Here is a 25,838-nt window from a genome sequence, read left to right on the forward strand (position 1 = left end):
CTTAAATCATATTTGAAATGCATCTCCAGTGACTTAGAAAATAAGTACCATGAAATCATTTCATTTCTCTGAGTGACGTGAGAGAAATGCTGGGTAACACTGAGAGAGGGATAGCTTTCACATCTACTTAAGTTGGCATCGACTCCTTTCTTTCAAAATTTTCATTGAATTATAGTTGATTTACAATGTTGTGTTAGTTTTGGGCGTGCAGCCAAGTGATTCAGTCATACATACATATATACATAGATATATACCTGTATATACTCTCTTAGATTCTTTTCCCTTTTTGGCATTGAGTATAGTTCTCCGTGCTATACAATAGTTCCTTGTGGGTTGATGATGGACAGGGAGGCCTGGCGTGCTGCAGTCCATGGGGTCACAAAGAGTCGGACACGACTGAGCAACTGAACTGAACTGAGATTACCTGTTTATATATAGCTCTGATTTCTAACTGCTGTTCTCTGAGAGTCTCAGAAGGAATTTTTTTTTCCTTAGCGCTTTCTCTTTTCTCCCACGAGTGGCGTTTACATGGTTCAGATGCTCATTGTCCATCTGGGGCGAGGGTGGGGACAGCCTGGCTGTGGCTCTGGTCTCCTCGGGGCCAAGTCTCCTTGCTTTGTGCCAGCTGCAGTGTGGGCACAGGAAGCCTCGGCCTTTAGAGGGAGGCAGGGGGGCATGTCACGCAATGAAAGCAGCTGAACTTGTGTTGCAGCTCTCCCAGGGCTGCTCCCTGCACCTGGCCCAGAGGCTTAGCCAGCTGCTGAGCCTCCAGCTTCGGAGGATGCCCATCCTGTCCAAGGAGTCGGCGCCTGGGCTCATCATCGCCACCGGTGAGTTGACTTTGCCTGTCGTCACTGATGGGTTTAGCTGCTGGCTTACGTGTAGCCGCATACACAGGGACCCCCACCACCTAGGGCAGCCCTGGCTGTTCGTGGTCCTGAGATGTCCTGGTTGTAGAGGACTCAGTAGTTCTGGTTGGGCCAGGTGATAAACTGACGTATTCTTGACCTTAGGAATAATTGCTCTTCTTGCATTTTAGGTTCGGTGGGAAAGAACCTGGCGAGCAAGACCAACGTATATATCTCTAGCAGTGCTGGAGCCCGGTGGCGAGAGGTCAGCTCCCTCATCCCACACCCCTGTTCTTGTTAGTGTGAGAACATGGGCCATGTCTTAATGTGTTAGGGACACACGTGGCCTGTGGGGGGGCGCCCACAGAGCCAAGTGTGGTTATGAAATTTAGAGAGATACCAGGAGCCACACACAGGGTCAGCTGCACTGATTTGTTATCACACTCCATAATGTGGGCTCGTGATTTTGCTAAAAATGTTACTTTGAATCAAAAACAGACTTAAAAAAAAAACAACTGTGAATTTGTGTAAACATTCCAAGATGACAAGTTCCACAAGGATAAAGTGGTGTCTGTTTTGTCACTTCTTTACCCCTGGGACTAACAGCGTCTAGTATGGACACCAGGTGCTCAGTAAGGGTTTGCTGAATCCATTGGCAAATTGTAATGTAGTGGTATCATGTCTGAACCTAGTTACTTGCTTTTCTTTGCATGCTATTGAAGGTTTAAGTCAAGCCCGTCCTCCCATCACTGGGTCCTTCATCTCATTCTGTGCTATGGCACATTCTGTGCTGTGGAGGGAAGCTGTGTCTGCCTTAAGTTCGTGTGACTAAATTTGGATCCTCCTAGGAATCGATTATACCAGTTTTGAAGGGCTAGTACTCTAGTCCCAGAATGCTAACTCAGCCTTGGACATTAGAGAATTTCCAAACTTGTAAAACAAAGAAGAGTTTTTTCCCTTGCCAGGGAGACAGGCATCGGGTCTTGTTCTGCGTCAGCGACGTTCTGCTGTGCGTGTGGGGAGCTGCTGGGGTAGAACCCCCCAGATCTCCTGCCAGCTGGGCGTGACCTCAGGAGGGCTGAGGGGTTGTCAGCAGAGCCAGCAGGCAGCTCCCATCCTCACGGTGCCCTTCCTGGGAATGCGACTTGTGCACTTTCATAGAGAAATACTCCGTACGTGAAGCAGTAGTCATGCCCAACATTTATTTGGGTCTTTGCAGTTTACAGAGGCCTGTCATGTACCTTATCTCATTTGGGGTAGGGTTCACCATTCCTCCAGCTGAGAGATGTAGGACCCGGACATCGTGTGTGTGTGTGTGTGTATGCATGTGTGTGTGTGTGTATGTGTGTGTGAGTGAGAGAAAGAGAGAGGGAGAAAGAGACAGAGATACAGCTCTACAGCATGGTAGAGAACATAATTCTGTATTTGGATGAAGGAGACTGTTAAGTCCAGAGCAGTCAGAAACGTGTGAACAGTTTGGAATTTGGGGGGCATCCTCGTCCCGCCCCCATGGGAATGATTAAGCAGTGGTTTTCCTCTTCCCTGGAGCCGGACATTCCTTTTGAAATTGGGTGTTCTTTCCTCTGCGGATAGGCTTGTGGTTGGTTTGTACCTTCCGATGTTGGTGTAATCTGGAATTTGAACATCTGCAAGCGATTTCCTTCTGGGGAGAAAGTGGTGTCTCGTTCCTCCTGCAGGGAAGTGGGGTCGTCCCGCTGACCTGGGAGCAGCTTTCAGTGCCTCCCGCCGGGCGCACTCCCCGCCAGCCAAGAGGTGGCCGTCCCACAGGGACCACAGTTTTGGAACTAACAGAGAACTAACGAGGGGATGAAAAGCTTGAGAGTGTCTGTGTGAGGGGGAATCTGAGTCCCCATGGCAGCCTTCTCTTAAGAGGGCAGTCTCGACTGTGTGAAGGGGGTCGATGGTGGCCTGCGATGAAGAAATGGGTTGCAGTTGACAGATGCTGCCTGGAAAACTGATGACTAGAATTCTTGTTCCCCTTCTGTTCATACTACTAATTAGGTGGGCAAATCCTCAGATTCATAGAGGTCCTTAAACAACAACAACAACAACTTTATTGAGGCATATAGAGGTACAATAAACTGCACGTATTTGAGGTATATAATTTGATCAGAATTGATCACCCTCACTACCTCTTCACCAACACACCACGATTAAGACCGCTTCATCGCCCCACCAAAGTATCTTTTTGTCTCCTTTGTGATTCATCCTTCTCTACCCTCATCCCTCCAGATTATTAACATTTTCTAGAATTCTAAATGGACTCATACACTGTGCAGTCTTTTGGCCTGGCTGCTTGCTCTCATTGTGAGGATTTTGAGGTTCTTTCATGTTGTTTCGTTTATCAGCAGTTCTTTCCTTTTTTATTGTTGATTAGTATCCCATTGTGGGGATATTCCGTAATTTCTTTATCCATTTGTCAGTTGATGGACGTTCTCGTTTCTACTGATTACAATGTAGTTGTTACAAACATTTAATTACATGTTTTTTAGGTGGACATATATATTTAATTTCTCTTGGGTAGATACTGCAGGAAGGAAAGAGTGGGCAGCCTAATTGGTATATGTCTAAGTTTTAAAGGAATTATCAAATTGTATTCCAAAGTGGATGTACCATTTCACATTTCCACCAGCAGTGTGTGAGTTCTGATTGCTTCAGATGCTTGCCAACACTTGATAAGGTCAGCATTTTAAATTTTATACATTTTAATAAGTGCATTTGATATCTCATTGTAGTTTTAATTGGCATTTCTTTGACTAATGATGTTGAACTTCATGTGCTCATTGGCCATTTAAAAATCTTTTTTGAAGTGTCTGTTCAGATATTTTACCTGTTTTAAAAAATTAGGTTGTCTTATTGAGCTGTAAGAGGTTTTTCTGAAAAAAAAAAAAAAAAATATATATATATATTCTGGATTTAAGTCTTTTTCTGTGTGTTATAAATATTTTCTCAGCCTGTGGCTTGTTTTTTTTTTTTTTTAATTTATTTATTTATTTTTAATTTTTACTTTACAATTCTGTATTGGTTTTGGCATAGATTGACATGAATCCACCACAGGTGTACATGCGTTCCCAAACATGAACCCCCCTCCCACCCCCCTCCCCACAACATCTCTCTGGGTCATCCCCGTGCGTCAGCCCCAAGCGTGTCATATCCTGCATCAGACATAGACTGGCATTTCGATTCTTACATGTTATTATACGTTTCAATGCCATTCTCTCAAATCATCACACCCTCTCCCTCTCCCTCTGAGTCCAAAAGTCCGCTATACACATCTGTGTCTTTTTTGCTGTCCTGCATACAGGGTCATCATTGCCATCTTCCTAAATTCCATATATATGTGTTAGTATACTGTATTGGTGTTTTTCTTTCTGGCTCACTTCACTCTGTATAATCGGCTCCAGTTTCATCCATCTCATCAGAACTGATTCAAATGTATTCTTTTTAATGGCTGAGTAATACTCCATTGTGTATATGTACCACAGCTTTCTTATCCATTCATCTACTGATGGACATCTAGGTTGTTTCCATGTCCTGGCTATTATAAACAGTGCTGCGATGAACATTGGGGTACATGTGTTTCTTTCAATTCTGGTTTCCTCTGTGTGTATGCCCAACAGTGGGATTGCTGGGTCATAAGGCATTTCTATTTGCAATTTTTTAAGGAATCTCCACACTGTTCTCCAGAGTGGCTGTACTAGTTTGCATTCCCACCAACAGTGTAGGAGGGTTCCCTTCTCTCCACACCCTCTCCAGCATTTATTGCTTGCAGATTTTTGGATCGCAGACATTCTGGCTGGTGTGAAGTGGTACCTCATTGTGGTTTTGATTTGCATTTCTCTAATAATGAGTGATGTTGAGCATCTTTTCATGTGTTTGTTAGCCATCCTTATGTCTTCTTTGGAGAAATGTCTATTTAGTTCTTTGGCCCATTTTTTGATTGGGTCGTTTATTTTTCTGCTGTGGCTTGTTTTTTTAAAAATTTTCTTCATGGTGTCTTTTGAAGAGTAGATGTTTTTGCTTTTGATGAAGTCTAATTTATCAGTTCTTTTCTTCAGTGTTTTATGCTCTTTGTTGTTCTGAGAGATGTTTGTCCTTTCCACGGTTGCAGAGATTGTCCCTTATTTATTCTTTTGCAGGTTTTATAGTTTTATAGTTTAGGTTTATGATCGATTTTGAGTTAATTTGTGCATCTGGTATGAGAGAAGGGTTGATATGCCTTTATCCTTATAGACATTCAGTTGGTCCAGTATCCCCTGTTGGAAAGACTTCTCTTTCCTCCATTGAAGTGCCATGGTGCCTGTTTGAAAATCAACTGGCCATATATGTGTGAGTCTATTTTAAGGCTTTCTGTTCTACTCCATTGAGCAATAACACATTTTAAAATTAAAGTATGTACATTGTTTTATTTATACATAATGCTACTGTACACTTACTAGACTGTAGTTTAGTGCAAACATAACTTTAATAAGCACTGAGAAACCAAAAGACTATGTGATTTGCTCATGGTGGTTTGTGTCTTTGTGGTGGTCTGGAACTGAACCTACAGTGTCTCCAAGGTACATCTGTGCTTTGAAGATGTACTATCTTCTGATGCGAAATCTATACTCACTGGTTATCATTTTCATGTATGTATCATGTCATTTTTCTTAAGATCCTTTGATATTGTTTTATCTTTGGTTATCGACAGTTTTATTATGATGTTTCTAGGTATAATTTTCTATGTGCTTAGTGTTTTGGGGGACACTTATCTTGAATATACAAATTTATCTCTTTCATCAAATTTGGGAGCTTTTCAGCCGTTATTTTTTTCAAATATTTTTTCTGCTTCAGTTCCTTTCTCCTGCTCCTCAGGGTCTCTAATTATTAGGCCTTTTGTCCCATGAGTCTTTGGGGCTTTTCTCTTTTAAGTCTTTTATTCTGTACTTTCTTTAGAATAGATCATTTTTACTCCTGTATATTCATGTTTAAATTCACTAATTCCTTTGTCATTTCTCTTCTGTCATTGAGCCCATCAGTGACTTTCCTATTTCAAACATTTCATTTTCCTGTTTTAGAATTCTTTCCTTTTTTTTTTGTTTTTAAAGTAGTTTCCACTTCTCTGGGAAGAATTCTTGTCTTTTGCTCATTTCAGGTGTGTTTTCCTTTACACTGTGAAACATAGTTATAACTGTTTTTATAGCATTTGGCAATTCCACCCTTTGGATTGTCTTGAGCTTGGCACCCATTGATTGTCTTTTCCCTGGAGGATTGGAGACATTTTCCTGATCTGTATGTATGTTGAGTGATTTTTGGATAGTTTCCAGGACATGAAATGAAATCTTCTGGAGGATGTGGCAGTTTCTGTTTTAGCAAGTAATGAACCTATTCAGATGCTGACTGTAAGTTCCGTCTTGCGTTCTATGGAAACCTCGGTTCAGGTTGCTGAGTCTTTTCTGTGCTGGTTTGGGTCTGTTCTACACACGTACAGCGTAGGGGTCAAGCTGAAATCTGTCTGAGTCTATACACAGAATTAGAGGCTTTACTTCCTCAAACTCCCCTCTCTGGGATTCCATCTACATTTTTCTGTAGGAAAATTGCAGGAGCTTATTTTCTTGTCTCCTTAAGCAGAAAATTTCTATAAAACTTTAGCCACCTGCCTGGGATTGCAGTATCCTAGGCTGGGGCATTCCCTCAGGGTAAAGGTGTACCAGGAAGCCTCAGTCATTTGGGTAGCTTCTCCAGGTTTTTAGTCCCCTTCACAAGCTGCCTGATTTTGTTTACTTTTCAGCATCCTCAGGTAGCTGTCTTTTTGTCCAAAGGTTTCTATTTGTAATTAGTAGGAAAGATGGGCTGCAGTGGCCTTATTCTGTCACAGTAGACCCAGAATTCCAGTTGGTTACTTGTTTGTTTTTTTTGGGGCTGTGCTGGGTCTCATTGAGGTGCACAGGCTCTAGAGTGTGCAGGCTCAGTAGTTGGGACACATGGGCTTAGTTGCCCCTCAGCATGTAGGATCTTAGTTCCCTGATCAGGGATCAAACTTGTGTCCTCTGCATTGGAAGGCAGATCCTTAACCACTGGACCACCAGAGAAGTCCCTGGTTGGTTAATTTTTAATCACAGCTTGGTGAAGGTCAGAGATTTGAGTTTGATTCCTACCTTTGCTGTTTATAGTCTGCCACTTTTAATAGAAACTCTAGTTTTTTTCATTTGAAAAAAAAAAAATTGGGGATTTCTCTGATGATCTGCTGGTTAAGAATCCACCTTCCAATGCAGGGGACTCAGGTTCAGTCCCTGGTCCGGGAAGATTCCATATGCCTTGGGGCAGCTTAAGCCTGTTCACCACAACTGTTGAGTCCACAAGCCACCCCAATGAGAAGCCCACCCACCGCAACTAGAGAGTGACCCCACCGCTCACCACAACTAGAGAAAGCCCACATGCAACAATGGAGACCCAGTGCAGCTGGGTATATATAAATGAAATTTAAAAATTGGGATGTGAGTACTTGCTCTGTTCCTGCCCGGGGCTGTGTACAGCAGGTGAGATAATGGATGTGAAGTGCTCTGGGAATGGAAACTTGTGTTCAGGTGGTGTGTGTGCCTGTGAATGTGTGTGAGGCGTGCACTGTTCCTGCCTGGCCACCTCCCTGGCAGTGGCATGAGCACTGACTGTCTCTCTCTCTCTCCAGGCTCTGCCCGGACCTCACTACTACACATGGGGGGACCATGGCGGCATCATCATGGCCATTGCCCAGGGCATGGAAACCAATGAGCTGAAGTAAGTGTCTCCATGGAGCCTTAAAAAAATGTTATTGAAATACAGTTGATTGATTTACAATGTTGTGTTTGTTTCAGGTGTACAGCAGAGTGGTCAGTTATACATATATATAGATATATAAATCTCTATATATTCTTTATCTTCTCTTCTGTTACAGGTTATTATAAAATAGTGAGTACAGTAAGGCCCCTAGATATGAACAAGTTGTACGTTCTGAGAGCAGTTTGTTCTTAAGTCCAGCAAAGTTGCCTTGGTATACCCAACTAACACAATCGTCTATATAGCACTGTATTATAACAGGTCTATAACACTTTTCCTAAAAATAATACATAAAAAGCAAACACAAAAATGAAGAAAACATTTTAAGTCTTGCAGTTTAGTATTTTGAAAAGTACAGTAGTACAGCACAACAGCTGGCATACCGGGGCTGGCATCGAGTGAACAGGCAAGAAGAGTTACCATCTGGAGGAGGGAGAGGAGGTGGGAGACGGTGGAGCTGAACGATCATCAGCAATAGGAGATGGAGGGCGAGCTGCCATTTCATTCATGCCTGATGCTGATGGCTCAGGTTCTGGTTCCTTGCTGGAACCACGTGCATTTTCACATCTTTGAAAGTTCACAACTTGAAGGTTTGTATGTAGGGGACTTACTGTATAGTTGCCTGTGCTATGCCGTAGGTCCTTGTTGTTTATTTTATGCAAAGTAGTGTGTGTATTTTAATCCCAAAGTCCTAATTTATCCCTCCTCCTGCTTTGAGAACTATAAATTTGTTTTCTGTGTCTGTAGGTCAGTTTCTGTCTTGTAAATAAGTTCATTGGTATCATTTTTAGATTCTAGGTATAAGTGATATCATATGATATTTCTCTTTCCCTCTTGGCTTACTTCAGTTCAGTCACTCAGTCGTGTCCGACTCTTTGCGATCCCATGAATCACAGCACGCCAGGCCTGCCTCTCCATCACCAACTCCCAGAGTTCACTTAAACTCATGTTCATCGAGTCGGTGATGCCATCCAGCCATCTCATCCTCTGTCATCACCTTCTCCTCCTGCGCCCAATCCCTCCCAGCGTCAGGGTCTTTTCCAATGAGTCAACTCTTCACATGAGGTGGCCAAAGTACTGGAGTTTCTGCTTTCGCGTCAGTCCCTCCAATGAACACCCAGGACTGATCTCCTTTAGAATGGACTGGTTGGATCTCCGTGCAGTCCAAGGGACTCTCAAGAGTCTTCAACACCACAGTTCAAAAGCATCAATTCTTTGGCGCTCAGCCTTCTTCACAGTCCAACTCTCACATCCGTACATGACCACTGGAAAAACCATAGCCTTGACTAGACAGACCCTTTGTTGGCAAAGTAATGTCTCTGCTTTTGAATATGCTATCTAGGTTGGTCATAACTTTCCTTCTAAGAAGTAAGAGTCTTTTAATTTCATGGCTGCAATCACCATCTGCAGTGATTTTGGAGCCCCCCAAAATAAAGTTAGCCACTGTTCCACTGTTTCCCCATCTATTTCCCATGAAGTGATGGGACCAGATGCCATGATCTTTGTTTTCTGAATGTTGAGCTTTTGGCCAACTTTTTCACCCTCCTTTTTCACTTTCATCAAGAGGCTTTTTAGTTTTTCTTCACTTTCTGCCATAAGGGTGGTGTCATCTGCATATCTGAGGTTATTGATATTTCTCCCGGCAATCTTGATTCCATCTTGTGCTTCTTCCAGCCCAGCGTTTCTCATGATGTACTCTGCATAGAAGTTAAATAAGCAGGGTGACAATATACAGCCTTGACGTACTCCTTTTCCTATTTGGAACCAGTCTGTTGTTCCATGTCCAGTTCTAACTGTTGCTTCCTGACCTGCATACAGATTTCTCAAGAGGCAGGTCAGGAGGTCTGGTATTCCCATCTCTCTCAGAATTTTCCACAGTTTATTGTGATCCACACAGTCAAAGGCTTTGGCATAGTCAATTACTTCCCTTAGTATGATTAATTTCTGGATTTTTTGATGAAGCTTTTTAACATCATACTTTTCTTCCAGAAATTTAACTCTGTGATTATAAGTGGATTATTTGTTTCACTAGGTTATTGAGCACACAATTTGTGACTAGGGAAATTATTTAAACTTTTCTTGTTTATAAAGTGGGACTGAAAATCTGCCTTTCCTATCTCAGAGAGGAACAAAAGAAATAATTTTATTGATTTGAAAAAAGTACAACTCTATATTATAAAATATAAATTAATAATGACTAAAAAATTAACTGGAGGCTCTTCAATTTGTCTTTCTTAGCTTTGTGTGTGACACAGTTATTCATAGAATGAGTAATAATAATTAATAATAGTATATGAGTAATAATTTCAGGAATGCATGTTATCTGATAACCAGGGGACTTTTACTATGATAACCTTTGGTTCTGGGTTTTTACAGCTAAACCTGCAAAGGACATTTGGGGTTAATGGCTTCATTTTAAAGATGAGAAAACAGAGGCTCAGAAAGTAAAGTACCTTGCTCAAAGTACCACTTTGTTCATAACAAGCAAGACTAGCATTCAGGTCTTTAAATTAGATTCTGTATTCTTTGCAGTACATTCCTCTGAAAAGCAAAAATGTCAAGAGTTAGTAACTTCTGCCTTCTTGAATCTTATATTATCAGAACCAGTTCTTTCATTACTTTTGTCCGAGTTGTGACAAAGGTTAATTTTGTTAACATTAGGCTGGGGCAGACTAGCTCTCACTTCTTCTTGTTATGGGGCTGAATTCATGAGACAGGTTGCTGGAGGGGGAGGAGAGGGCTTCTATAATCATCTCATTTAATGCAAGGAAAAAAGCCTTCTTTTTCTTTACTCCTTTTAGAAACAGGATCAGCAGCAAGACAGAGAGGTGGGTGGTTTGAAAAAAGAGATCTTAACAGCTGGTTTCTTTCCCTTGTGGGTCGTGGGACTTGTGCTGAGCAGACTGGCCTCGAAGAAACAGGGAGAAACAAAGTCCTGGCATTCTGCCGTTCACCCGGCTGCTCTCTGGTCCGTGCAGCGCTGGTCAGAGGCTGCCTTAGAGCCAGGAGCCAGAAGAAGCCCTCTTTGTATGCAGCATGCTGTGTCCGTGTTCAGGTTGATGTTTGTAAAGAGGAGGACAGTCAGAGGGCACGTGCTTCCCACATTCATGTCATCATGTATTTATCCATTAATTTTTTTGTAGCTTGTATTTTTTTTTTTCCTTTTGGCCATGCCATGTGGTATGCAAGATCTGAGTTTCCTGACCAGAGATCAAACCCATGCCTCCTGCATTGGGAGCATGGAGTCTTAATCACTGGATCACCAGGGAAGTCTCTGTCCATTAATTTATTTATTAATTCCCATCTCACACATTTCTCAAGCATTTATAGTGCTGGGTGACGTGTGTCTAAAGAGAAATAGGATGTTTTCCTCCACTCTCAGGGAGTCCATCCTCTAGTGCTAAGATAACATAAATACATGACATCCAGGACACTCTGGGAGGGGTATGGTAGGGGACTTCCGTGGTAGTTTGACCGCCTGGGAATACATTTCATTCTGTGTGTGGCAGTCAGACTGCAGAGACACACTTCCTGATTTTCCCTTGTTTAGCTCTCCTCCAGACTATATTTGCATTCCAAACTAGCTTTTCTGAAGCAGTTAACGTGATTCTGATCCTCTTACACCATCTGTCGGCGCATATGTGCTCAGGGAATGCAGAGTCATTGCTAGCGAGCTGCAGCAAAACATGATCAGGAAATGAGACCTGCTGCCAGAAGGTCACAGGGCCCTCTGCCGACGTTGAACAATGACTCTGGGGTCGTAGACACGTGGGAGATGGGCTCTCTAGTGTTCCTTTGTTTGCCCAGCTCATTTGGAGGTGTCTGTAGGTGTGGTTCAAATAATGCATTTGCAAATTGAAAATATGTTCAGGCCTCCTATTGATAGGTGCGTGTGTCCCAAATATCAGTCTGAGCTGGGCCAAAACCTGTGTAGTGCAGCCACCTGGCATTTGTATGTTGCGCACAGAGGTTTTTTTTTACCCCTTGCTTTTCCTGCTGCTCTGCTTTTGACCTATGTGCTATCAGCCTCATCAGAAGAGAAGCAGAAAATCCGATTGTAATTAGTTCAGATCTTTAAACCACGTGAGTGGAGGCTGCTTCTGACTCAGCTGGACTTGTGTTGCTGGTCTAGGGCTTCAGACCCCTCTAAGTCTGGTGTCCCCAGCCGAGGCCTTGGCTCCCTCCTTCGCATCTCACGGCATTTATCAGCAGCTGTCTCGCTGATTTGGCATTCAGCACATACTGCCTGCATTTGTTAGTTACCTTTTCATCATATGCTTGAATTCCTCAACTCATTAACACGGTCTTTGTAGACAAGGATTTCTATTCTACGCAGGCTAGCAGGCACTTAGTAAATGTTTGATTGTTCGATAAATAGGTCATGCACACTTAGTGTTCCAGCGCTGCTTAATTTTTTTCCTGGTTAATAAAACTGGAAGGGGTGCGGTAGCATAACAGTCTTACAAAGCCCTGGGGGTCGGGGGCAGTTCTCTGCTGTTCTATGGTTGATGGCAATCCCTGGAATGCAAATGCGCATGGCAGGGGGCCCCCAGATGTGTGCAACCTGGTGAGAATGTGACTGTCAGGAGTTCAGGTTCACGCTGGACAGAAAGTGAACATGTTTCTGTTAGGCATCAGTTTAGGTCAATTGCACAAACATTTGTTGAATATCCATGAAAAGCCAGTTATTATTCTAGGAAGAGAGGATACAGAGGTTAGCGAGGCATCCTTTGGGAGCCGGCCAGCCCCACTGTGGCTCCGAGATGTTTCTGAACCAGCTGGTGGGAGAGACTGGGGACAAGCTTTCTGACGCAAAGCTTACCCAACCTTAGGGAGTAAGGGGTAACATCTAACTCTAGTAAGAGGTTTAGTGGAACAGAGGTTGGTTGGAACCTTGCTTAATGTAAGAATTAAGTTTAGGTTGGTTTTTTTTTTTTTTTTAATTATTCATGTCTTTCTCTCCCTAATTAGCACAGCTAACTAAGAGTTTACAGTTACTTGTTTCAGCTTCTGCTGAGATTCTCCACTGAGGCTGTTTTCTTTGTTGTTGTTAATTGAAATTGAGAGTAAGAAGAGGAACAGTTTGTTTTTGCTCCTGCATGTCTGAAATGAGTAAATAAGAACTTCTTCTGGGAGTCACTTAACCCTTCATTCAGCATGCTGTCACCGTGAACCTGCTCAGGGGTTTGCAGGTCTTCTTGTGTAGAATCAGTGTTCTTCAGAGAGGGGGGATGTTGTGTTTTTACACTCTGACCAAAAACAAACCCAAACCCTAGCTTGACAGTCTGATCTAGAGGGCCACAATCAATCAGTTTTGTTTCTTCCCGGTGCTTTGCCTATCAGCATAAGGATATTATTAGTAGTTACTAATAATACTTTGGACGTTCCCCAAAGCCTCTTTTCTCATAGGAGATTTCAGATTTTGTAGGGTTTCCCTCTGTGAGTCCTGAAAAGCCACTGCAAAGACTCCGCCCAGCAGAGCAGCTGTCTTTTCTAGACCTGAGTTCTGGAAGCAGCCTCACAGTTCCAGAATGTGGGAGGTGGCAGATAACCGGTTTGTTTGGTTGTAGAACCTGATCTCATAGTAACTTTGATGGTTGAGAGTCACTCCCACTTCATTTTCACCCCCATGTGATTTCTTCAGCCCTTGAGTTATAAAGGAGGAGGTGTTCTTATCAGTCTTTAACTGTTGAGAAACTGACAAATGGGGTTAAAAATATATATATTTATATATAATGCTGTTCATTTAATTTCCTTTAACATAAAATATTAATTAATGCCCTTCTGTGTGCCAGGGGCAGAAAAGTGAGTAAGAAGTCTTATTCCTGATAAATGGTAGCTGTCATAGAAGATACTGAAAAATCAGGTCATTAAATAAGTAGGTATGTTACTGAACCAAACTTAGGTCTGCTCGCCCATCTACTGACATTGGGTTGTGGTGAAGAAAAGAGCAGCATTTATTGTAAGGCCTCAGACAAGGAGTCCAGGACAACTAGTGCTCAAAAAGCTTGAGCTCCCTGATGGGTTTCAGGAGAGCATTTTTAAAAAAAATTTTTTTATTTTGTACAGGAGTATAGCTGATTAACAATATTGTGACAGTTTCAGGTGGACAACGAAGGGACTCAGCCATATGTATTCCTTTCTCCTCCAAAGTCTTTTCCCATCCAGGCTGCCACATAACATTGAGAAGAGTTCCCTGTGCTATACAGTAGGTCCTTGTTGGTTACCCAAGTAACAGTGCGTAAAGACCAGATGAGGCTTTCCGGGTGGCATTAGTGGTTAAGAATCTGCCTGCCAGTGCAGGGGAGAAGAGATGTGGGTTTGATCCCTGGATCAGGAAATGGCAGCCCACTCTAGGATTCTTGCCTGGAGAACTGCATGGACAGAGGAGCTTGCTGGGCTATAGTCTATAGGGTTGAAAGAGTCAGACATAACTGAGAACACACACAGACACACACATAGACACACACACAGACACACACACAGACACACACACACCAGCCCTGCAAAGTTCTCTGATTGCTTGATATTGAGGTAACAGTGTGGTGTCACAGGGGTTTCACATTATCCATCCTTAGGCTCCAGTAGCTACGCTCATTGTTATCAAGTCATTAACATCTTCCATTTGGTGGTAGTTTTAGCATCTGTAAAACAGCTCAGGAAATGTGCATCAGATACTCTTATCTAGGTATTTCAGAAAGGAGCTGCAGCAGAGAACCTGGGGAGGGATTTGCCTGAGAGAGGCATCATGGGGTCTTGCTGGGTTACAGATATAAAGCAGAGGGGAGCACAGGGTCCTAGGGGAAACCACAGAAGGAGGGCCAGGCACGCTTCTGGGAGGAGAGGAGCCTTGGGCTGAGACTTCAAGGGTAAATAACATTGCTGGGGTACTGTCCCAGGGTCAGAAAGAGCTTTAGGGGAGACCAACATGAATCAGTGGAAGGTGCAAGCCTTTAGTGTTGATAGAATGTAGATCTCAGGGTGGAGGTATGAGGACTAAGGCCTGAGGTGGGTGTGTGAGAAGGGGTCAGGGCCCCCCAGGACTTTTATGTGCTTTACCAGGGAGACTGGACTTTGCTTCTGAAGTGATGGCATCCCTTCAAGGGTTTTAAATAGGAGAATGACGTGGCTTGCATAGAAAGATGGCTCTGGCAATGTTGAGGAGCAGAAATGTTTTAAATTTTTTGTTGTTTATTTATTTTTGGCCATGCTGGGTCTTTGTTGCTGCACAGGCTTTCCTCTAGTTGGGGTGAGCAGGAGCTACTTTCTAATTGCAGTGCCTGGGCTTCTCATTGCTGCGGCTTCTATCATTGAGGAGCATGGGCTCTAGAGCTCAAGGGCTCAGTAGTTGTGGCTCCTGAGCTCTAGAGCACAGGCTCAACAGTTGTGGTTCATGGGCTTAGTTGCTCCGAGGCATGTGGGATCTTCTCAGACCAGGGATTGAACCCATGTCCCCTGCATTGATAGATGGATTCTTTACCATTGAGCCACCAGGGAAACCCAGGAGCATGAATTTTCAAAGGACCAAGACTGGAGGTGAGAGATGTTGCTTAGATGGGGACCAAGCGTTTTCAGGACTAAGTCTGTAGGAGTTGCTTTTTGACCAGACAGTTTGCAGGGGCTGGGCGGGTGACAGGTCAAGATGACCACATCATCACAGAAAAGCAGAGGAAAAGGAGTCAGCCGGAAGGACCAGGGGATGAGTGCAGATTTGGACAGGGTGAACTGACGTGGCTGTGGGATGTCCACAGGGAGATACGCAGCAGGAATCTGGCAACATTACATCCTCTAGTTCCGTCTTCCTCCATCCATTGCAAGAATTGCCTGTCATCAGTGATGGATGATCACCCAGCCTTTGCTTGAATAATTCTAGTGATGGAGACTTCGCCAAATTGAAAAATAAAAAGCGTCTGTTTCACCTTGGGACAATTTGTTGTTCATGTGTTCATGCACTCTATTTATTTTTCCGTTCCCTTACGAGTGGAAGTTCTCAGGTCAGAGAGAGCCTAAATCTTCCTCACTCCTATTTCTATGCAGTGGGCTCAGCTCTGCTTCCAGGAGACGCACCCAACAGCTATTTCCTCTTTTGCTGAAAGCCTTTCAGATGCTTGAGGACCCCTCCCTGTTCTGCGGAAAGCATCTCCCATCCATGGCAGACAGCCCCAGTTCCTTCCCTCCAGTGCTGTAGGATCCTGAATCTGCACCCTCTAGGTTCTCTCTTGGGTCCCTCTCACACTATCAGGGCTTAAAGATGAGGGGGCCCAATCTGCCTCCAGCAGCCTGAGACACACATCCCATTGGCATTGATACCCACGTGATCCCAGAGACTTGATTTCTGTTAATGGAAACCTAAAGCTGTTTTTACACTTTGACAGCCTTCTCAAGCTGGTAGCTCCTACTAAATTATGTTTTTAATGGAGATATCCTTTACACACCATGAGATGCTCTTAAGTACACCATTTCACCCATTCTGAAGGTTGCATGTCAAGATGCAGAACTTTTCCATCACCCCAGAAAATATCCACATGCCCCTCCCCAGCCAATACTGTCCCCTCAGCCCACTGCCAGGAATATCCTTATGAAAAGTACACCCTTATCATTACCTTGTTCTCAGATCAAGAATTAACCCCGAGAAAAAGAAACAGGGTTCGTTTGTTGTGACTTGTGTGTGAAACCGTGTATGTTCCCAGCTCCACCTTCCTTTGCATCTAAGTTTTCTCAAATCAGCTGTTGCATAGTCCATTCTTGAAACCACTTTTTCTTCTTAAGGGAAATAAAACTATTTTTTTCTCATCTAGTTTTGAGATCTTTATCTGTTCTTGTGGTTCTTTTTAGAGATTATTAAGAGGAACTTTGCAGTCATTCCTTTAAATCTTTCAGTTCCCTCAAATGTGCTTTATTTTGTATTCATTTTCCTTTAACTTCCTTTTTTTCCCTGCCTTGTCCAGTTTGAAGATCATTCTTGTTAATAAAGATAAACCCAACATAGAAATTGACTAACCTCTTCTGCTTTTCTCTGTCATTGCTATTTATACGATTAACCATCAGATGGGTGATCCCATTCCATTCTGATTCTTTTTAGAACTTGCTGGGTAAACCAACCCATGTCCCACTGCCCACTAATCTGCTAATTATTTTGGTAATTTGAAGCATTATCTTTGGCTTATTTTGAGCTTGAGCTGTTTGGTCACTGTTCCTGCAGATTACTAGTGTGAAGAATTACAGCTAAAATTAATTAGCAGATTGCTACGGCTCTTTAAGTTTTTGCCCTTGGTTATATGACTCTGTTCTCATCTTGAATGTGTTCTTTAAAAGTCTGAGCTCATCAGGACCTTTCTGAGGAACCATAGATTTGTGTTTTGAGTTTCTACCCCTGCATCCCTTATTTAGTGTATCTTGGTTATATTATATTTTTATCATCATTGTGTATATAGTCTCATCTTTTTGAGAGTTTTGGCCATGAGATTATGTCTGTATTTTATTTGAATGTTTTGAATTCCCCCTTCCTAAGGCCCGAGGCCCTACATCCTCTTCCATGACTGTTAGGAACATAGAGATGTCTTGGTTTGTTTTCTTGCAAGGTTCTTGTCATTTTCACTTCACCAACACAAGTTCTCCTTCAGAGATCAGAATTCAGCCCAGAATAGATGATCCCTTAACTGTTGAGCTGATGATGTGACTGCCTTTTCTCCAAAATTCTAAAAAGCGCTGTTTTCTAAAGGCACAGTTTATTCTTAAGTACAAAGCTGCACTCAGCTGAGCACCTGCTTTTAGTCTCAGTAGTATCTTGTCGTCAGAGTCTGCCGGGAACTTCTCAAGAAATGGGATGATTCATTTCCTGAGGTTATCTTGGGTTTGAGGATTATTCAACAGAATTACCTACATGGTGTGCAAGTAGACGGACTTCCTCTGTGATCACAGAGCAGAGGGATAGCTCCCATCATGTTTGGCTGATAGACCGCCTCTGCGGGTTCAGGTTGCTTTAAAGATGCTGCTGAGCCTTTGCTTCCCAGGTGACACAGTGGTAAAGAATCTGCCTGCAATTCAGGAGACATAGGAGAAACAGGTTCAATTCCTGGGTTGGAAAGATCTCCTGGAGTAGGAAGTGGCGACCCACTCCAGTATTCTAGCCTAGAAAATTTCATGGACAGAGGAGTCTGGTGGACTACTGCCCCTGGGGTCAATAAGAGTCAGATGTGACTGAGCTTGAAAGCCTTTAGCTCATCACCCTGTCGCAAGAAGGAGACTAAGTTAACTTATCTCCTTATCTGCTGCAGGTTAGCTTAAACCAGAAGCACGTCAGCTGGAGGAGAACTTCCCCTCTTAGGAAGATCTGTAGAGGAGATCACTTAGTCCCCTCTGCCCTGTCCCCACCCCACCCCCACCACGACCACGGTTTAACCCCTAGCCTTCTTGTAGAAGTACCAGTTTTAGTAATCTCAAGAGGATGTGTTGAATTGAATGATGTAAAAAGACTTACATCAAATATTGAGATCCTGAGTAAAAGTAAAATCTCAAAAACTTGAGAAAAGTGAAAGAAAAGCTCTGTGTTTAAATTAGATTTCGGAGAGACCCAGTAGCTCTGTGATCCTAATTGAACCCACTCTAGTTGAGAGGTTTTTTATGGTGAGCATTTCACCAGCTTGCTGGGTGAAGAAGCCAATACCAGGCACATTTTCCTCTCCTCTTCCTCCTCCTTCTCCTCCTCCTCTATAATACAAAAGTTAATTTAAAATCAGTACATTGAATTCAGTGCTGCTTTTTTTCCCAAGAGGGCTTGCACACTTTTTCTGATGTAGTCTGCCTTTTCTCAGGACACACTTTCATCCAGCTTTTAATTTTTGAGACTATGGGAAAAGTTGTGTAAAAAAGTGCTTATGTTACCTTCACTTACACCTTGTGTAATAATCACCAGTTGTTAATGTTTTGTTTGCTTTGCTTTTGTCATCTGTTTATCCTGTCTGCCATCTTTCCATCCATCTATCCCTCCGTTTTGGGGGAAATCGTTTGAAAAATAGTTGCAGATATTGCACCCCTTCATAGCTCAGTACACATATCTTAAATAAATAAAGGTCTTCTCCTACACAGTCAGAATGCTGTTATGCCCAAGAAAATGATCATGAACTTAGGATGACTTATTTTGTTGTTCAGTCACCGAGTTGTATCTGACTCTTCGTAATCCAATGGACTGCAGCATGCCAGACTTCCCTATCCTTCACCATCTCCTGGAGTTTGCCCAAGTTCACGTACATTGAATTGGTGATGCTGTCCAATACCAATGATGATGGCATTACTATAAGTATTACTTATAGACTGTTATATTTTCTCAGTTGTCCTATCTTATTTGTACCTGTTGATTTTTTTTTTTTTTCCTAATCTAGGGTTCAGTCAGGGTTTACATTTGTCTTTAGTCTCTTTTTAATCTATAACAAGTCCTCTGCCTCTTGGGTTGTTTGGTTGGTTTTTGATAACCTTGATGTTTTGAAGATTCCAGGCCAGTTGTCACATAGAACATTCCACATTGTCAATTCATCCAGTTGCACGGACTCTTACCTAGATGAGGCGTCATCCTCAGTGCTTTGTCTGAGAGGTACATGACATCAGGTTGTCTTGTCCCACTTCGAGTGCTGCTAAATTTGCAAGAGTTGTAACTCCGTTCATCCACTATAAATTACGTTTCCTCCTTTGCAGTGAGTGAGTTGGTATCTTTAGACCGTGTGGACGCTCTGGTCCCCAACATTCTTTCACCCAGTGTTTTCGGCATCCAGAGATAATCTTGTCTGACTTGGTTGTTGCAGTAGGGTTACAGCACAGTGACTTTTCTCATTCTATCATTGTTTTTCTTAACAGTTATTAGGTAGTACTGTGATACAATAATTTCCCTTCTCTTCCCTTTTTTCTTTATCATGTACAGACCCATGCCCTGTTTTCACTCAGTGTATTATCTGTTACCATCGTTTCTCCTTTTTTTAAGTTCACATTGTCCCAGCCTGGCCAGTTGGAGCCCCGTGGAGCTGGCTCCTGTTTCCTTTTGCATCGACAGCAGCAATCTCTGAGCGTGTCCGTGCTTTCTAGCACAACCTTAAACTTCCCTGGTGTTGTCCCAGGATCAGCTGCTGCCCCAAGGAGCCCTGGTTCCTGCTACAGGTGACTGTTATCTGGAAACCAAGTTCTTGCCCCAGACTTTAACTGCAAGGATCCTCTTCTTACATCTGGGCAGGTACAGCACCAACGAAGGAGAGACCTGGAAAACGTTCGTCTTCTCGGAGAAGCCGGTGTTTGTGTATGGGCTCCTCACAGAGCCTGGCGAGAAGAGCACTGTCTTCACCATCTTCGGCTCCAACAAGGAGAACATCCACAGCTGGCTGATCCTCCAGGTCAATGCCACAAATGCCTTGGGTAAGCCCCTGCCTCCTTGGCCCTTTTCATGGCAGGACCTTTTTTCAGCAATTGGAGTGTGGTTGCTTTACTATGCTGTGTTAGTTTCTACTGTACAGCAAAGTGAATCAGCTATTCATATACATAGATCTCATTTTGGATTGACATCAGCTTAGATATTCTCAGAAGGGTCTGTAATCCGTTGAAGACAGCACACATGCAGTAAGTAAATGAGAGATTCAGAGGCAGTTACTCAGGCACTTCTTAACAGGGCCTTGCATTCTCTGTATCCTCATTTCCTGTGCAGTCATGGGCACAGGCTGGGTTTAGGTATATGTGTGCTGAACAGGTGAATGAATAAATGCTTGAAAACCATTCTTCCAAACTAGCAGTTCCAGTTTGGCACATTCAGTGGGTAAACTCTACTAATGGTGCAGGGTCTGCTCACAGCTGTCTGGGATCTCGTCTCCATCTGCTGGCCGAGGCCCAGGACCTGCCAGTAAGGGAGCAGGGAGAGTAAACCTCCGCAGCATCCTTCTTCCTTCTTGCCCCCGTGTAACCCTGCCCTCTGCTCCTTGTCTGCCTTGGCTGATGTTATTCCAGCTGCCTGGAATGCTCTGCGGGCTACCCATTCAATTTCTGCTAGTTGAAATCCTTTTCATGGATCAGGACCCGAAGCACTTGGCTGCTAATAACCCAACCAGACCTCTGCCCTCTTCTCTGTGTCCAGAACAGACGTGTACTCTTCACACCTTGGATTATAGATTTGTATCTGCCACACTTTGTGTGTCGTCTCTCATCAACTGGATCATAGGTCTTTAGGTATAAGAACCTGCTCTGTGCATCTTTATCTTCTACCAGTGGATGGCTTGATAGCCTTATCAGTAAGGGTTTAATAAATGCTTGCTGATTGGGATGGCGTTAAGTTGCCAGTAGTTCATCTGTTCAGGCAACATTTAATCTAACCAAAGACACACATATAAAAAGGATATAAACTACTAGGATAGACTGGTGTACTTTGGAATTCTTGTAGAAACAACTCTTTCTAAATTTTACGTGGATGTGGGTAGATGGAGTGACCGTCCAGGTTGTCTGACCAATTCTCCGCCTCCTTCCATGAAGGCCTGGCACCTTCCAAGCAGTGACAGTAGATTCTCTTGCTCATGGGCCACACTACAGATGCGTCCATGCCGTCTTGGGAATCTGGCAGGGAACACTCTTCCTCAGTGATGCCACCTCTCAGGAGTCCAGCCTTGACCTTACTCCCTAGAGACAAACACCTCTGGGGACCTAGTTCTAAAGGAAACTGCAGAATCTGCTCAGCTCTTTCAGAAATTTAGACTGTGAGCGCCAGGGGGGCTTGCTCCCTCCCAGCTTTCTCAGGCGGATGTCTATGTTTCTGGGGACACTAGAGGCAGGTGCCGCCTGGCCCCAGAGCCAGGCAGCAAGAGGGTCAGGACGGCTCCAGGGGCCTGCACGCCCGCTGGGTGGCAGCGAGCGGCCCAGGAAGTGGGTGGCCGGGCCCGGGGCGGGCGGGAGAGGAACCCCCATGTGGGCGTGCCCGTAATGCTGCGTTTCCTCCTCCTCAGGGGTCCCCTGCACGGAGAACGACTACAAGCTGTGGTCCCCGTCTGATGAGCGGGGCAACGAGTGTCTGCTGGGGCATAAGACTGTTTTCAAACGGAGGACGCCCCACGCCATGTGCTTTAACGGAGAAGACTTCGACCGGCCGGTGGTCGTGTCCAACTGCTCCTGCACCCGAGAGGACTATGAATGGTTGGTTGTCAGCCACGCCAGGGAACTGAGTGCTCTTCTGGCCCCTCAGCAGTGTGGGCAACAGGCTGGGGCGTTTGCCTTCCCCTGAAGAGAGGGAGCGGCTCACAGGAAACAAGTATTTATTAAGCAGCTCTTACGAGCCAGGAGCTGTGCTGGGCACTTTTTATGTTGGTTTTTCCATTTGGTTGTTTCAGCTGTGTGATGTGATGGAGGTGTGACCACCGCCTGCCCCCCTACCCCCACAGCCCCCCAAGCAAACTGCAGTAATTTATGTAGGAATAGATTACTCTGGGATTTATTTCCACGAGGGCAAGCCAAGAAAGGAACATGCTGAAAGTTCCATTGTGGATAACTTTTCCTTAGGAGCCCTATTTTCAAGGAAATGTGTTTCTTTATCTGAAACAAGGGTGTGTGTGTGTGTGTGTGTATGTGTGTGTGTGTATCTATATATATATAGATACACACACACACATATATATATATATATGGGCTTCCCAGGTGGTGCTCATGGTAAAGAATCTGCCTGCCAGTACAGGAGACACCAGAGACACGGGTTCGATCCCTGGGTCGGGAACATCCCAGGAAATGGAACCCACCCCATGGCAACCCACTCCAGTATTCTTGCCTGGAGAATCCCATGGATAGAGAGCCTGATGGACTACAGTCCATGGGGTTGCAAAGAGTCAGACATGACTGAGACAACTTCGCATGCATGCACATATATATATTTGTGTGTGTGTAAACATAAATATATTTGTTTATTCATTCATCCTTAAGTAAAATATCTAAGGCATTGCCTGAGGCTGTAGAAGAAACAGTATGTTTCTGTAGAAGAAACAGAAATAATTGTAATGGGGGTGGAAAGACGTAGGTACCTTGGAGGAGGAATGGGTGTTTTCCTGGGATTATCCATAGGAAAGAGGAGACTGTAATTTGCTGCTGTTGTTGTTCAGTAGCTCAGTCGTGTCTGCCTCTTTGTGACCCAACGGACTGCAGCATGCCAGGCTTCCCTGTCCTTCACTATCTCCCAGAGTTTGCTCAAACTCACGTCCATTGGGTTGGTGATGCCATCCAACCATCTTATCTTCTGTTGCCCCCTTCTTCTCCTGCCCTCAATCTTTCCAGCATCAGAGTCTTTTCCAGTGGGCTGGCTTTTGTATCAGGTGGCCAAAGTATTGGAGCTTCAGCTTCAGCATCAGTCCTTCCAATGAATATTCAGGGTTGATTTCCTGTAGGATTGACTGGTTTGATCTCCTTGCAGTCCAAGGGACTCTCAAGAGTCTTCTCTAGCACCACAGTTGGAAAGCATCAGAAGTTTCTTTTACATCTTTATATTCCCCAACGTTGCCAATAAGAGAGGTTTTCAAACTCTTGACCGCAGTCCCTAGTAAGCAGTGTATTTTATGGTATGCCTCTTTACCTATACATATTTGTGTATGTAGACACAGGCACACATTTATATAAACAAAAGTTTTGTGAGCTAAGGCTTGCTTTCAAGTGCGATGAGTTTTACAGTCTTCTGTTCTTTGTGGGGAGGGGAGGAAGCAGGTCCAGACCCTCCAATGTGCTTTCACAGCCTCACTAGTTTATGACCTACAGTTTGAAGAAACTGCCTATGAAGGGTAGTTGGTTATTGGAGTAATTAATGCTCTGCCTAGTCCCCCAAAAGATTGAAAGCAGCCACTCCGTAAAAATTTGCCTGATTTAACAAGTGGGACCTGTTCGATACAGTAATGAAACTCCTCCCTTCTGAGTAATTTTGTGTTGAGGGTGTGGTGTGGACTGTGGCGTGATGTACACGTGAACCACTCTGCTGTGTCCCTGTTAATACCTTCCCTATAGTAGCTGTTACACGTAATAGAGTCAATGAAACCTTATGGGTAAAGCACACCAACCTGGAAAATGCCTTTGGATTTCTAGTTGATGGTTTGGGCCAGATCTCGGGAAGTACATATTACAGCTGCCTCATTTCAGAGCTGTCAGCTCAGGCATTGGCAGTAACAGGACAGAACCAAGACGATACCTGGGACTCCTGCTTCCTACCCCAGGGCTTTACCCAGCTAGCAGGTGGGAGTGGCAGAGATGTGGTCCCCACAAGCAGGAGGTCTCATGGACTAAAGGACTAAGTGTCAAAGTACGTGAGGAGGAAGCCAGGATGATTTTAGGTCGCAAGTGGACATGGTCTTGCTGCTGCTAAGTCACTGCAGTCATGTCCGACTCTGTGCGACCCCATAGACAGCAGCCCACCAAGCTCCCCTGTCCCTGGGATTCTCCAGGCAAGAACACTGGAGTGGGTTGCCATTTCCTTCTCCAATGCATGAAAGTGAAAAGTGAAAGTGAAGTCGCTCAGTCGTCCGACCCTCAGCGACCCCATGGACTGCAGCCTTCCAGGCTCCTCCATCCATGGGATTTTCCAGGCAAGAGTACTGGAGTGGGGTGCCATTGCCTTCTCCTTAAATAACAGCAAATCCTTAGTTTAGAAAAAAAGACTATTCTTTTAAATTTCTCTTTTAATTCTCCCAATAGTGTCAAGGAGAAAGTGTCACTGGGTAAGACGCAGCAAACTTTTTACATTTGCTGATGCATTTTAACAAGAAAGAGGGCAGGCACAGAGTCTTTGGGTGGGGAACTGGATCCAGCTAAAAAATGTAGTATTATTTTGTTTTGGAAATCATGATCTGTCTCGTTTTTGTCTATTTATGGCATGGATAGTGGTTTTCCAATTAAGGCTCTGATATAAAGTTTTTTTTTGAAATGTACTGGGCGTAAAAAAATGAGTATTTGTTAAAGGGACACATTAAGTAACTTAAATATGTATATATTTAGGTGTTTATTCAGCATTGTTGGATCTTGGTTGTGACATTCGTGATCTTTGTTGCAGGACACAAGCTCTCTCTCTAGTTGGAGTGCTTAGACTCGGTAGTTGTGGCCCAAGGGCTTGGTTGCACTGTGGCATGTGGGATCCTAGTTCCCCGACCAGGGATCGAACCCACATCCCCTGCCTTGCAAGGTGGATTCTTAACCACTAGATCACCAGGAAAGTCCCTAAGTGATTTATAAAGCTGGTGTGGGGCAGTAGAATAGATGTCACAAGGGATGGGCTTAAATACCTGAACTGTGTAAACCAACAGCCTTGACAAGCCCCGATTGTCTTTTCAGTGACTTCGGCTTCAAGATGAGTGAAGATTTGTCACTGGAGGTTTGTGTTCCGGATCCGGAGTTTTCTGGGAATTCATACGTCCCTCCCGTGCCTTGTCCTGTGGGTTCTACTTACAGGAGAACCAGAGGGTAGGTCATGGTTGCCACGTTCAGGACACATCAAGTCTGCTTGGCTGGAGAGTGTAGGGGACCACCTGGGTTCCTTTCATACTCTCAATGACAGAATTCCACATTAGCATCTTTCAGGTAGCCAGCACAAAATTTAACATTGTGATGTTTGCAAACTCTTCTCCCTACCCACCCGCCATGGGGAAACAGTGCAAGTCTGTAAGCTTCTCTGAAATTCCAGTTGCTTCTTAAGTCATAAACTTCAGCCAATGCATGTCTTCAGAGTGGCATGTTGAAGAGATGTGGTTGACCCTGGAACAATACACATTTAAAATGCACACGTCCACTTATAGGTGGATTTTAATCAATAAATATAGTACCCATATTTTCATTTTACAGATCTTAATTAACTAAGTCTGGGGAAACATTTGTGGTTGATTAGCGATCACAATACATAGAATCAAAAGAACTAGGATTCTAGTCCCAATTGTCTTCAGACTGAGTTTCCTACCTTTGGGTGAATCATTTATGAATTCTTTTGATTTTGAGGGAGAGAGAGCAGTTATGCAGATTTTTAACCTGTTGGAGGGGTGTCAGTGCCTCTAACCTTCAAGTTGCTCACGGGTCAACAGTATATGTGAAACCCACCTAAGACCATACTTCAGAATGTTGGGCTGCCTAATTGCTTTACAGACAGAAGCAGTTCAGAGTGAGTCAACATCCTCCTCCGTGCTCTGTAGGAAAATGAATAGA

General features: G+C 43.9%; 1 protein-coding gene across 1 annotated transcript in view; it reads left to right on the plus strand.

The window, feature by feature from the left end:
- SORL1 (sortilin related receptor 1) overlaps positions 1-25,838 on the plus strand; it is a 166,267-nt gene that overhangs the window by 64,333 nt on the left and 76,096 nt on the right. The window contains exons 10-15 of the mRNA XM_040258233.1: positions 713-830; positions 1,040-1,113; positions 7,537-7,625; positions 19,885-20,063; positions 21,632-21,818; positions 24,978-25,106. Coding sequence (XP_040114167.1) covers positions 713-830; positions 1,040-1,113; positions 7,537-7,625; positions 19,885-20,063; positions 21,632-21,818; positions 24,978-25,106 — 776 coding nt within the window. The remainder of the gene's footprint in view (positions 1-712; positions 831-1,039; positions 1,114-7,536; positions 7,626-19,884; positions 20,064-21,631; positions 21,819-24,977; positions 25,107-25,838) is intronic.

This window comes from Oryx dammah, unplaced genomic scaffold, assembly GCF_014754425.2.
Source record: "Oryx dammah isolate SB20612 unplaced genomic scaffold, SCBI_Odam_1.1 HiC_scaffold_17, whole genome shotgun sequence".
In the NCBI taxonomy this organism is placed as follows: Eukaryota; Metazoa; Chordata; class Mammalia; order Artiodactyla; family Bovidae; genus Oryx; species Oryx dammah.